The following is a 12532-nucleotide window of genomic DNA, read 5'->3' on the forward strand; positions in this document are numbered from 1 at the left end:
GGCGTGGCTACCAGATGGCCGGCTTTCGCGGATAATGGAAAAATAAAACCCAGCGATAAGCAGTATTTCGCTGGGTTTACTTGGTCCTTTATTTTCACGACCAAGCCTCAAAAAGGTGCCCCAACTGACCAGATGACCAGCCGGAGGGAATGGGGATGAACCTCCCCTTATTCCCCCAGTGGTCGCCAACCCCCTCCCACACTAGATTATTAAAATACAAACCTTTTTTGCCAGCCTGTTCCATGCCAGCCTCAAATGTCATACCCAGCACCCTGACAGCAGTATGCAGGTCCCTGGAACAGTTGTTGTTGGTTGCAGTGGACTGCAGAAAGGCAGAGCCAGGCCATCCCCCCCTACCTGTTCCACTTGTGGGGGTAATGTTGAGCCACTCCCAAACCCCCCAAAAACCCACTGTACCCACATGTAGGTGCCCCCCTTTCAGCCCTTAGGGCTAGGGTAATGGTGCACACTTGTGGGCAGTGGGTTTTGAGGGGGATTTGGGGGGACTCAGCACACAAGGGAAGGGTGCTATGCACCTGGAAGCTAATTTGTTGTTTATAAAGATGTTTGAAGTGCCCCCTAGGGTGCCCGGTTGGTGTCCTGGCATGTGAGGGGGACCATTGCACTACAAATGCTGGCTCCTCCCACGGCCAAATGCTTTGGATTTTGCCGGGTTTGAGATCGCCGGCAGTTTTTTCCATTATCGCAGGAAAAAACAAAAGTGGCGATCTCAAACCCGGCGAAATCCAAGGCATTTCGCCGGGCCACACCGTATTATCGAAAAAAAAGATGGCCGGCCATCGTTTTTTGAAAATACGGTTCCGGCCAGCTGTTGCGCCGCCGCCAAATAGATCGCCAGCGACCTATTTCGCTGGCGACGTTCGATTATTCCCCTCAATGTGTATTCAGCACAGCAACAGATAAAAATAAAAAAGTAAAAATTTCCAAAACAGCTTCTAAGAATCCCTAACTCTAAGAATCCCTAACACTAATTCCTATAATTATTTTACAATTCCTAATACTAATACCTATGATTAACATAAGCAAGCAATGCCTTCTGATTTAAGCACACGCTCCAACTCTTATAATAACCAACTACCGTATTTTTCAGACTATAAGACGCACCGGACCATAAGACGCACCTAGGTTTTAGAGGAGGGAAATGGGGGAAAAAAAATTTTTCGGACTATAAGACACACTTTTTCCCTCCTCTAAAACCTAGGTGCGTTTTATGGTCCGGTGCATCTTGTCCGAATGCAGGGCCCCCGATCTCTCCGTTTTCCAGGGGGCCCCCCTCCCTCCATCCCTCCCTCCGTTTTCCAAGGTCCCCCCTCCCTCTCTCGCTCCGTTTTGCAAGGTCCTCCCTCCCTCGCTCCGTTTTGCAAGGTCCTCCCTCCCTCGCTCCATTTTGCAAGGTCCCTCCTCGCTCCCTCCAATTTTAAAAGTTTTACCTGGTCGTGGGCAAGGCAGCAAAAAGCATGCACGCTGGGTGCGTCAGTCTTCCGTTCTGACGTCTCTGTACTCTCTCTGCTCTGGTCCGCCCCTTGAGGCAGAGCTGAGAGAGACGTCAGAACGGAAGACTGACGCGCCCAGCGTGCATCTTTTTGCTGCTGCTGCTGCAACCACGACCAGGTAAAACTTCTTTTAAAATTTGGAGGGAACGAGGGGGGACCTTGCAAAATGAAGCGAGGGAGGGAGGGACCTTGCAAAACGGAATTACAGTGCTTTTAAAACTACATTCGGACTATAAGACGCACCCCCCATTTTCCTTCCAAATTTGGGGGGGGGGGGGGGGAAAAAGTGCGTCTTATAGTCTGAAAAATACGGTAGCTACCCAGTGTGATCACAGCACTTAAAATATATATGACAGGCAAATGTTGTTGAAGTCCTCCACTTCTTGATGGCAGCTGGAACAGGTCCTGTAGCAGGCGATGAAACTCAAAGATGGATAATGGAGATAGCACAACCCTTCCACAGCTCTATATGCAATTTCTTTCAGTCATGTCCTTCATGGCCCACTAGCTCCCTGGATAGACATTGGCCAGGAAGTTGGATTACATCGGCCTCAGATATTCCGATATAGGTTAGAATTCCCCTTTTTCCCCAGGTTGTATAGAATTATCTGGGTGGCAAGTAACTGAGTCAGTGTTCCAGGTTCAGGATAACAGTCTTTATTCTTGGCTGCTTGACAGCAGTGAATGTCTCTGACATAGGGAGTTTAATAGCTTTGGCCTGTGATTCAGGCTTGGGCAGATTAAGCCCTGTGATGCACACATTGAATCCTGGCAGGGTTATACTCCTTGTGCAAATATATCGTGGAACTCCCACTCAGTAATCAGCTTAATCGAATATTTTAAACGTGGAGAAAAAAAGCCTCAGAATCGCCGCCCAGCCAGTCCCCCTCAGCGGACTATAAGGCATGAGCTCAGTGTGCCATCATGTAGCTTCAAAAAAAAAACTCCACTATTAACTGTGTGTTAAATAACAAATCACCAATTCTATTATGTGATCTGCTGTCTACTATTGTGTGTCCACTATAACTTCTATCAATGTACTGTATCCTCTTAGTGGAACTATTAAAGCGACCCAAATCCTGTTGAATGCAAATCTAACAAGTCTTTCAAGAGGGTATCACCCAAAACCACTTAGCTCTATATTATCGCTATAGTGTCCTTCTCTGGGCGACACTTCTCACTTCATGACCTGACAGGGAGCCCCCGTTTCGCGAATGCTGTGTCAGGGGTTAATTTCCAAAGTTCTTCCTCACAAAATTGCATCCACTGCCATTTCACTTAAGTAATTCACATTATTTTTTATTGTTTTATTTTCAGTTCTCTTCTACATTTTATCCTACAACATCTTCAGAGTCCAAAGCAGATGAACTAATGACTTCAGTTACAGCCTCTGCTCCAGTTGCAGGATCAAGTAGTACATCAGCTCAACACATGGTGGTAATGGATTTGTATTAGAATTTTTTTAATTTACAGAAGTATTGCCATACTGGGACAGACCAAAGGTCCATCAAGCCCAGCATCCTGTTTCCAACAGTGGCCAATCCAGTTCACAAATACCTGGCAAGATCCCAAAAAAGTAGAAAACATTTTATGCTGGTTATCCCAGAAATAAGCAGTGGATTTTCCCCAAATCCATTTTAATAATGGTCTATGGACTTTTCCTTTAGGAAGCTGTCCAAACCTTTTTTTAAACCCTGCTAAGCTAACTGCCTTTACCACGTTCTCTGGCAACAAATTCCAGAGTCTAATTACACGTTGAGTGAAGAAAGATTTTTTTTCTGATTCGTTTTAAATTTACTACTTTGTAGCTTCATTGAATGCCCCCTAGTCCTAGTATTTTTGGAATGAGTAAACAGACGCTTCACGTCTACCCTTTCCACTCCACTCATTATTTTATAGACCTCTATCATATCTCCCCTTACCTCTCTTTTCTCCAAACTGAAGAGCCCTTGCCTTGCAAGGGGTTGACATTTGGGGGGCTTCAGGGCTATGACCCTTATTTAAACCTTCTCTACCCCTTAATCAGCTATATTCACCGCCATATTGTAAGGAGCAGCTGCTTTCGGTAGTGGCTCCTCACAAGCCCGGTTAGAGCGTTTTGTGCTTTTTCGAGTGTCTTTAGCGGTTTTTCTTTTGTTTTCTTTTGTTTTAAAAAAAGGGTTTTCCCTTATTTCTTAGTTCTCTTTTGGCCTGCATGTGTTTCCTTTATTTTTCGACACGAGCCGCTTTTATGCTGTTTTCTTTGTGCCTTTGGCCCCCTTTTCAGGCACCATTACGTCTTTTAATTTGGCCGCTATGGTTTTTCCTGCCAAGTCCACAAAGACTCCAAGTGGCTTCAAGCATTGTACTCTGTGCAACCGGACCATCTTGGGGAACGACACCCATTCTTGGTGTCTTCAGTGCCTGGGCCCGACCATACCCCAGCCAACTGTGTCCTCTGCCTTCGTATGAAAAAGAGGACTCTGGTTTCCTGAGAGGCTCAATGCACCAAGAGTTTTGGAGCCCAGTCGAGTCCCTCAATGCCTGCATCAAGGTCGGAGGCGTTGGCACTGACGTCGAGTGTCACACCGACATCAAGAGCCAAGGTAGGGATGGCTGCTTCGAGGCCCTGTGACACAGGGAGTAGTGAGGCATCGAGTGGTTCTCCACCTGTCTCGAGGCCTCCTGCTATGCAGGCTCCCCAGGACCATCCATTGTCAGACCCAACCCCGAGGTGACTGGAGTATTCAACGTCGGCACCGAGGAGCGTGGGTGACGTGCATCGGGTGAAAGCCAAGAAGCACCAACACCAATCTCCTTCAATGCATGGTGTCAGGAGCTGCAGGACTCCCGAGGGGTCAGCATTCGAGAAATGATGCCGGGAGGGCCACTCCCCCTCTATCCAGGAGGTGCCAACGCAAGTGTCTCCAGGCAGCTGAGATCCTGCTCCTGCACCGGCCCCAGTGATTCTGCAGCCTGCGCCTCAGCCGGCACCACAGTCTTTCCCAATGGCAGCCCTCGATGAGCGCATCTGGGCCTTGCTCCCTGAGCTACTGGATGGCCTAATGCAGCAATGTTCGTCGGTATCGGGGGTGCTTGCACCTGCCATACCGCCCGCTGCAGCCCCGCCTGGCCCTTATCCTGTGGTACGGTCTCCGAAGCTGGCGCCACTTGCGGCACCAGTGTCGACAGCCACCTAGGCCGGCACCCCCTCTACGTCAGTGGAGGAAGCTTCACCGGAGTTGAGGCGGGAGCCAGTTTCGTGACATCGCTCTTGAGGACATGGGTCCTTGGCATCGAGGCAGGGCCCGGTCTCAGACATCCCTTAGAGAACTGTTATCTGACACCGAGAACTGTTATCTGACACCGAGGAGGAGTGCTCATGGGCATCAGAAGAAGATCCCAACTACTTTTCCTCCAATGAGTCTTATGGGATTCCTTCTGAGCCCTCCCCACCACCTGAGAGGAGAATGTCTCCACCTGAGAACCTCTTTCACCTCCTTTGTACGGGAAATGGCTGATGACATTCCATTCCCCGTAGGAGGATGTGCCCAGGGCCAAGATGCTAGAGGTCCTGGGACCTAACCTCCCCTCCTAAGGATGGCAGTGACGGCTCCTCTCCACGAGGTACTCAAGGCAGTTTTATCAGGAACTGGTGTCCCCTCTATTGTTCCTGTGATCCCAAAAAGATCGACCACAGTATCAGATCCATGGGGAACCCGGTTTGGTGAGGTCTTAGTTACCCCACGACTCCACAGTGGTGGATGCCACTCTCAAAAAAGCCAGGAATACTAGGGACTATGCCTCAGCTCCCCCAAGCAGAGAAGCCAGAACCTGGACTCTTTTGAGAGAAAGATGTATCTGGCTCTAAGCTCATCGCACATATCCAGTCATACCAGCTCTTCATTGCGGAACTCGGTGCGGCAGCTGTCAGACTTTGGTCGATACACTCCCTCCGGAGCAGGCTGAGCCTGTTTTGCCAGCAGAAGGTGTGTCGCAAGTCTTGGCCAGGGGCACTTACAACACTTTTGATGTGACATCCAGGATCTCTACCCAAGGTTATAGCAATACGCAGACTCTCATGGCTACGTGTTTGTGACCTGGAAAACATTCTGTTCAGCAGAGGTAGGTGGATTGCCCCTTGCGTAGGGGGATAATCTTTTTGGAGAGAAGGTCAAGGAGGTCGCTGACCAAATCAAGAAGCATACTGATGCTAGTCTTCTCTCTCCCGCTGGGCATCTTCTGCAACTGCCTCCTCATCCAGGAGGTATTTTGGTAGGTCGCGGAGTGCTCCCTATTTCTACTCTAGGCAAAGGTACACTCCTGTGGCTCGTCAGCTGCTGGGCCCCAGCGTGCTCGTTTTCATCAACAGCGTGCACCCAAGGCCCCAGCTGCTCTCCAGCCAAAAGCAAGGGACAAGCTTTTGACTAGCTGCAGCAGAGTGTAGCCACAGTCGGTGTCCATCCCAGGCGACTTGCTGGTTGGGGGAAGGTTAATGGTTTTTCACCAAAGATGACCTGTTATAACCTCCGACCAGTGAGTTCTTCAAATAGTCTGGCCCGGATACTCCTTCAATTTGCTTTCCAAACTCCAAATTGTCCACTGAGAGCCCATTCTTTCAGCTTTCAACGCAAGCAGGTACTTGCAGAGGAACTCTTTTTCTCAAGGCCCATGTGGTTGAACCCGTTCCACCAGGGGAAGAAGGGCAGGGATTCTATTCCAGGTACTTCCTTGTATAGAAAAAGACAGGGGGGATGCATCCCATCCTAGACCTAAGGGTCCTGAACAAATTCCTAATCCAAGAAAGGTTCTGGATGGTTTCCCTGGACAACCCTTCTTCCCATGATTCAGGAAAACGATTGGTTATGCTCTCTGCACTTGAAGGATGCATATACACACTACTACTACTACTACTTAACATTTCTAGAGCGCTACTAGGGTTACGCAGCGCTGTACAATACACACATCCTGATACTTCCAACCCACCGGAAGTATCTTCGGTTTCGGCTGGGAACACATCATTTTCAATACCGTGTGTTGCCTTTTGGCTTCACGTCAGCTCCCAGGGTCTTACCAAGTGTCTAGCGGTAGTCGCATCATCACTACGCAGACTGGGAGTTAGCGTTCCCTTATCTTGACGATTGGCTGGTGAAGGGCACTTCCGTGGACGGTGCATGGGAGTCCATGCAGATGACTATTCGGGTGCTGGAGCTACTAGGGTTCATTATCAACTACCCCAAGCCCCATCTCCATCCTGTTCAGCAATTGGAGTTCATAGGAGCCCTGCTCGATACGAGGACTGTTTGAGCCTACCTCCCAGAGATGCGGGCAGACAATCTTGTCTCCCTAGCAACCAAAGGTTCGGACATTGCAGCAGGTCACAGCTCGGCAGATGTTGAGGATGTTGGGCCACATGGTTTCCACAGTGCATGCTACACCCATGGCACACCTTCAGATGAGATCTACTCAATGGACCCTAGCTTCTCAGTGGTACCAAGCCATTTGGAATCTAGAGGATGTCATCAAAGTGTCCTCAGAGCCGATACACTCCCTTCAGTGGTGGACAATTCGGTCCAATTGACCTTGGGATTTCCATTCCAAATTCTTCAGCCGCAAAAGGTGCTGACTATGGATGCATCTCTCCTGGGATGGGGAGCTCATGTAGATGGGCTTCACACTCAAGGAGCATGTTCCCTCCAGGAAATGAATCTTCAGATCAATCCCCTGGAACTCCGAGTGATGTGGAATGCTCTAAATGCTTTCAGAGATCAGCTGTTCCACCAAATTATTCCAATTCAAACAGACAATCAGGGTGCAATGTATTACACTAACAAGCAGGAGGGCACCGGATCTCGCCCTCTGTGTCAGGAAGCCATCCAGATGTGGCATTGGGCTCGCCAACACAGCATGTTTCTCCAAGCCACTTATCTGGCAGGCATAAACAATGACCTGGCCGACAGGCTGAGCAGGATAATGCAACCGCATGAATGGTCTAAATATGGGCGCAGCCCGCAAGATCTTTTTGCCACTCAGTTCCAGACTTCAGGCCCACGACAGACTAGCATCAGATGCCTTCTTTCTTCATTGGGGGACAGGCTTTCTGTATGCATATCCTTTGATTCCTCTAGTGGGAAAGGACTTTGTCGAACTCAAGCAAGACCTCGGAACATGATTCTGATCTTGCCCTACTGGGCCGTGACAGATTTGGTTCCCTCTTCTTCTGGAATTGTCCTCCAAAGAACCATGGAGATTGGAGTGTTTTCCGACCCTCTTCACTCAGAATGAGGGGTCACTTCTACATCCCAATCTCCAGTCTCTAGCTCTCACGGCCTGGATGTTGAGAGCCTAGAATTCACTTTCTTGGGTCTTTCGGAGGGTGTCTCCCAAGTCTTGCTGGCTTCCAGGACAGATCCACTAAGGTGTTATTCTTTTAAATGGAGGAGTCTTGCCATCTGGTGTGACTGCAAGGCCAAAGATTCCCTTTCTTGTCCTAAACAGACTCTACTTGAATACCTTATACAGTTATCAGAGTCTGGTGTCAAGACCAACTCCGTAGGGTTCACCTTAGTGCAATTAGTGCTTATCATCAACGTGTAGAAGGTAAGCCTACCTCTGGACAGCATCTAGTTGTTTGCTTCATGAGCAGTTTGCTTTTGTCAAAGCCCCCTGTCAAACATCTGCAAGTGTTATGGGATCTCAACGTTGTTCTCACGCAGCTGATGAAAGCTCCTTTTGAGCCACTGAATTCCTGCCATCTGAAGTACTTGACCTGGAAGGTCATTTTCTCAGGGGCTGTTACTTTAGCTCGTAGGGTCAGTGAGCTTCAGGCCTAGTAGTGGATGCACATTTTACTAAGTTTCATCAAATAAAACGAGTAGCCCTCCGCACTCACCCTAAGTTCCTACCAAAGGTGGTGTCTGATTTCCTCTGACCCAGTCTATTGTCTTGCAGCATTCTTTCCCCGACCTCATGCCCATCCTGGCAAAAGCAGCTTGCATACCTAGGTCTGCAAGAGAGCATTAGCCTTTACATGGAGCGGGACCAAAGCCTCACAGACAGTCCGCCCAGTTGTTTGTTTCTTTTGATCCCAACAGGATGGGGGTCACCATCGGAAAACGCACAATCTCCAATTGGCTATTAGAATGCATTTCCTTCGCTTATGCCCAGGCTAGGCTGACTTTGGAGGGTCATGTCACGGGTCATAATGTTAGAGCCAAGGCCGCATCAGTAGCCCACTTGAAGTCAGCCTCCATTGAAGAGATTTGCAAGGCTGCAACATGGTCTTCAGTCCACACATTCACATCTCACTGCTGCCTTGAGCAGGATACCCAACGTGACAGTCGGTTTGGGCAGTCAGGGCTGCAAACTCTGTTTGAGATCTAGAATCCAACTCTACCCTCCTAGGCCCATTTTATTCTGTTCCAGGCTGCACTCTCAACTAGTTGTATATAGTTTCAGTTTAACGTGCATTCAGTCCTCACCATTGTGAGGCCCAATTGACCAATGTTTGTTTTGGGTGAGCCTGGATGCTAGGGATTCCCCACTTGTGAGAACTGTAAGCCTGCTTGTCCTCGGAGAAAGAGAAGATACTTACCTTTAGCAGGTATTCTCCGAGGACAGCAGGCTTCATATTCTTACAATCCCACCCACCTCCCCTTGGAGTTGTTTTTTGTTTTTTATTTTATTTAGTATTTTGCTTTTGTATTAAACTGAGCCAGCGCGTTCACACTGCCGTTGGGAAGGTATTCACACGTGCACACTGGAGCGCTGCTCGCGCTACATAAAGCTCTTGTTTTTTTGTATGGCATATTGTCGAACCAGGCAACGCAGGGACGGCGTCTACCCACTTGTGAGGATATGAAACCTGGTCGGAGAATAACTGCTACAAGTAAGTATCTTCACTGTATAGGAAGGCCGCAGTACCCAATGGGTTTTAACCAGGGCTCCACCTCCCATCTTGAGATGGCCCAGGGGAATTCTACAGTATGCAGTTGCACAGAATCTTCCAGAGCAGGAAATGTCCTCTCCCATCGAAATGTGTTGGACTATTTTTTGGGGGGGCAGGGGGGGAATGGAGGGCTTTATTTTTCTGGAACTCAATGTCATTTCTGTCCCATTTTTTGCTCCAATATGCTTTTCCCTGGTTTTTCTCTCACCATCAAATTTGGTCTCATTCTATTAAGCACATAAGCATTGCCACGCTGGGAAAAGACCAAAGGTCCATCAAGCCCAGCACTCTGATCTCGACAGCGGCCATCCCGAGTTAGTTTGTCATAGTAACATAGTAGATAATGGCAGATAAAGACCTGTATGGTTCATCCAGTCTGCCCAACATATGCATACATAGCCTTGAGCTGTCCGTGCCATTTCCAGGGCACAGACTATAGAAGTCTGCCCAGCACTGGCTTCATTTTCAACTTACTGGAGTTGCCTTTGAAGCCCCACTCCAGCCCAGTCAGATCTATCTCTCTGTAATTGGGGCACAGACCATAGAAGTCTGCCCAGCACTAGCCTTCCCAAACTACTGGATTTGCCAGTTTAGCACAGCTAAGTTGTTTTGATTTCATTTTCTTTCCATTTAGGAATCCTGTGTGCTTATCCCTTACATCCTTGAATTCTGTTACCGTTTTCATCTCCACCTCCTCCTAACAGTCCCCCAGCCCACTGACATTCTCAACGCCTTACGTATAATTTCTTTCCAACATTCCATTGAATTGGAAAGAATAAAAGTGTATAATTTACAATAAGAATGTTCAGTTTTATTCCAGATACTCTTAATGAAACCTGGGTATTAATCCCATTGAAATGCCCCATTCCATAAGTTTAGTTGGCTGGGATGTTGTCACCATTTTACAGTCTGGCTTATACATTTTTTTTTTTTTAAATGTAAGCTTCTAGAGAGGAGTAATAAGAACCTGGCAGTATATCTAAGGAAGCAGGTTTTAAATACGATTTATTTAGCTCAGACATTAAAGTCTACATGTTTCTGCTGGAGCTCGTTCAGATCCTAAACACTGACTCAGGTTCCAAAACGGACTCATCGGAGGGCATTTTTCTCACCCTCACACACCTGGCCATATATATTAGGGCACATTCATTTCACACAGACAAATTCTTTTTTGAAGCAGCTGCAGCCTAGACACGCATCTGTGTAGTCAGCATCATCAGACAGGGACCATGCAGTGCTTGTGCATGATTTATGGTCACACAGTAAAATGTTTGTCACATAGCCTGTTACGCATATGGCAGCAAATACTGTTATACTGGTGGGATTCTCAACCCACACCAGCAGATGAGGAAGACCCATGCTGTGTTGCAGCCAGTACTGCAGTGCTTACCAAGTGGCATTATCTATAAAACTGCAGAAAGCATGATGCATAAAAGGCAGACCACAAAAGAGCAGACCATAGAGTAGTCAGTTGGACCACAGAGAAGGAATGCTGCAGAGGACAAGAGAGGGGTCGGGAAGGGAACTGTGAGCGGGGGGGAAAGGAGATCAGTGAAGAGAGGATTGTAGGGTGGGGATTAGTAGGAGAGGAGGGAAACAGAAAAATGTAGGCAGATAAAGACCATATGGCCTATCCAGTCTCACCACCCACCTGCCATCTATTCTCCCTTCACTCCCTTAGAGAGCCTTATAGAAACATAGGAGTGGGAATGGTAGGCAGGTGAGAGGGTAGGAGTGAGACTCACACTCACTATTCTACCCTCCATTTCCCTAGGAGTCCATTAAAGAGGAGGACAGGTTCAGGATCTGGGTGTGTGATAGGGTTGCCAAATTCCAGAAGCAGGAAAAGATTTCCAGAAATAGGCTCCCCCTTCCCCAGAATGTTGTCCACTCCCTAACAAATCTAAAACCCTCCTCCCTGCACCATCATCTCATCCACGCACTGAAACTCCAGAGCTCTGCCTGTCCTCTTGGGCCCTGCGAGTGAATGGGGAGCACTTCTGAAAATGTTACCCTAGAAGTTCTGGATTTTAGCTTTCTACCTAAAAGCTTAAATTTGGCTTCATAGGCCTCCCTCCCACATTTCCTATGTCATTAGTACCCACATGTACCAAGAAAGCCGATTCTCCCTAGCACTATCTAAAATCCTATTTGGTGACGCGTGAGATCTGCCACCTTTGCATCAGGCAGGTGATCCTCACACCCACCAGCCACCCAGCTATATACATTACCTAATATCGAATCACCAACTACAACAGCATCCTAACCTACTACTACTACTACTATTTAGCATTTCTATAGCGCTACAAGGTGTACGCAGCGCTGCACAAACATAGAAGAAAGACAGTCCCTGCTCAAAGAGCTTACAATGTAATAGACAAAAAATAAAGTAAATCAATTAATGTGTACAGGAAGGAGGAGAGGAGGGTAGGTGGAGGCGAATGGTTACAAGTGGTTACGAGTCAAAAGCAATGTTAAAGAGGTGGGCTTTCAGTCTAGATTTAAAGGTGGCCAAGGATGGGGCAAGACGTAGGGGCTCAGGAAGTTTATTCCTGGGCAGAAACTCCTAGAAAGACATTCTCGGTGCAAGAGGATATTGCATCCCTTGGTGGGCTGGTCCTGGCTACAGAATTACTTCTAGCTTCATCAGGTTGATGCTATCCTTTTAGGAGACCTCCCTCCTCGAAGGTAACACACAGTCTGCCAGACTGGAGGTGGGACTTCTCTACATCGTCCCTGTAGGCCACCTCTATGTACCTCTCTCCCTCAGCTCCTCTAAGTTTGCTACTCTAGCTTCCTGGCCAGTTAAATAGTTTTAATTATTGGCTAGATGGATTCCAGATTTACAAGTATGTTCCATTAAATCAGGTACATAATAAACAAAAGCAACTATTTGTATATATGCATTACTTATATCTGTTTCTAGAATTAAATAATTTGTTTTCTTTTTTTATTTTATGTGAAGCCTTTGACGAGGGTTGTAACATCAGCTCAACAGAAGGCAGGAAAAAACAATAACAGCCCGGATCACAGGAAAATCAGATGTGGGGCAAAGAGGTTAGTAGAATTGGTAGTACTTTAAATACAATGG

The 12532-nt window shown here is 47.7% G+C and overlaps 1 protein-coding gene across 1 annotated transcript in view; it reads left to right on the plus strand.

Annotated features, from left to right (window-relative positions):
- The window catches only part of POC5 (POC5 centriolar protein), a 160121-nt gene extending 147598 nt beyond the window's left edge, over positions 1-12523 (plus strand). The window contains exons 11-12 of the mRNA XM_030191944.1: positions 2832-2951; positions 12407-12523. Coding sequence (XP_030047804.1) covers positions 2832-2951; positions 12407-12523 — 237 coding nt within the window. The remainder of the gene's footprint in view (positions 1-2831; positions 2952-12406) is intronic.
- Positions 12524-12532: the final 9 nt, after the last annotated feature.

The sequence above is a fragment of the Microcaecilia unicolor genome, chromosome 2, assembly GCF_901765095.1.
Source record: "Microcaecilia unicolor chromosome 2, aMicUni1.1, whole genome shotgun sequence".
Classification (NCBI taxonomy): Eukaryota; Metazoa; Chordata; class Amphibia; order Gymnophiona; family Siphonopidae; genus Microcaecilia; species Microcaecilia unicolor.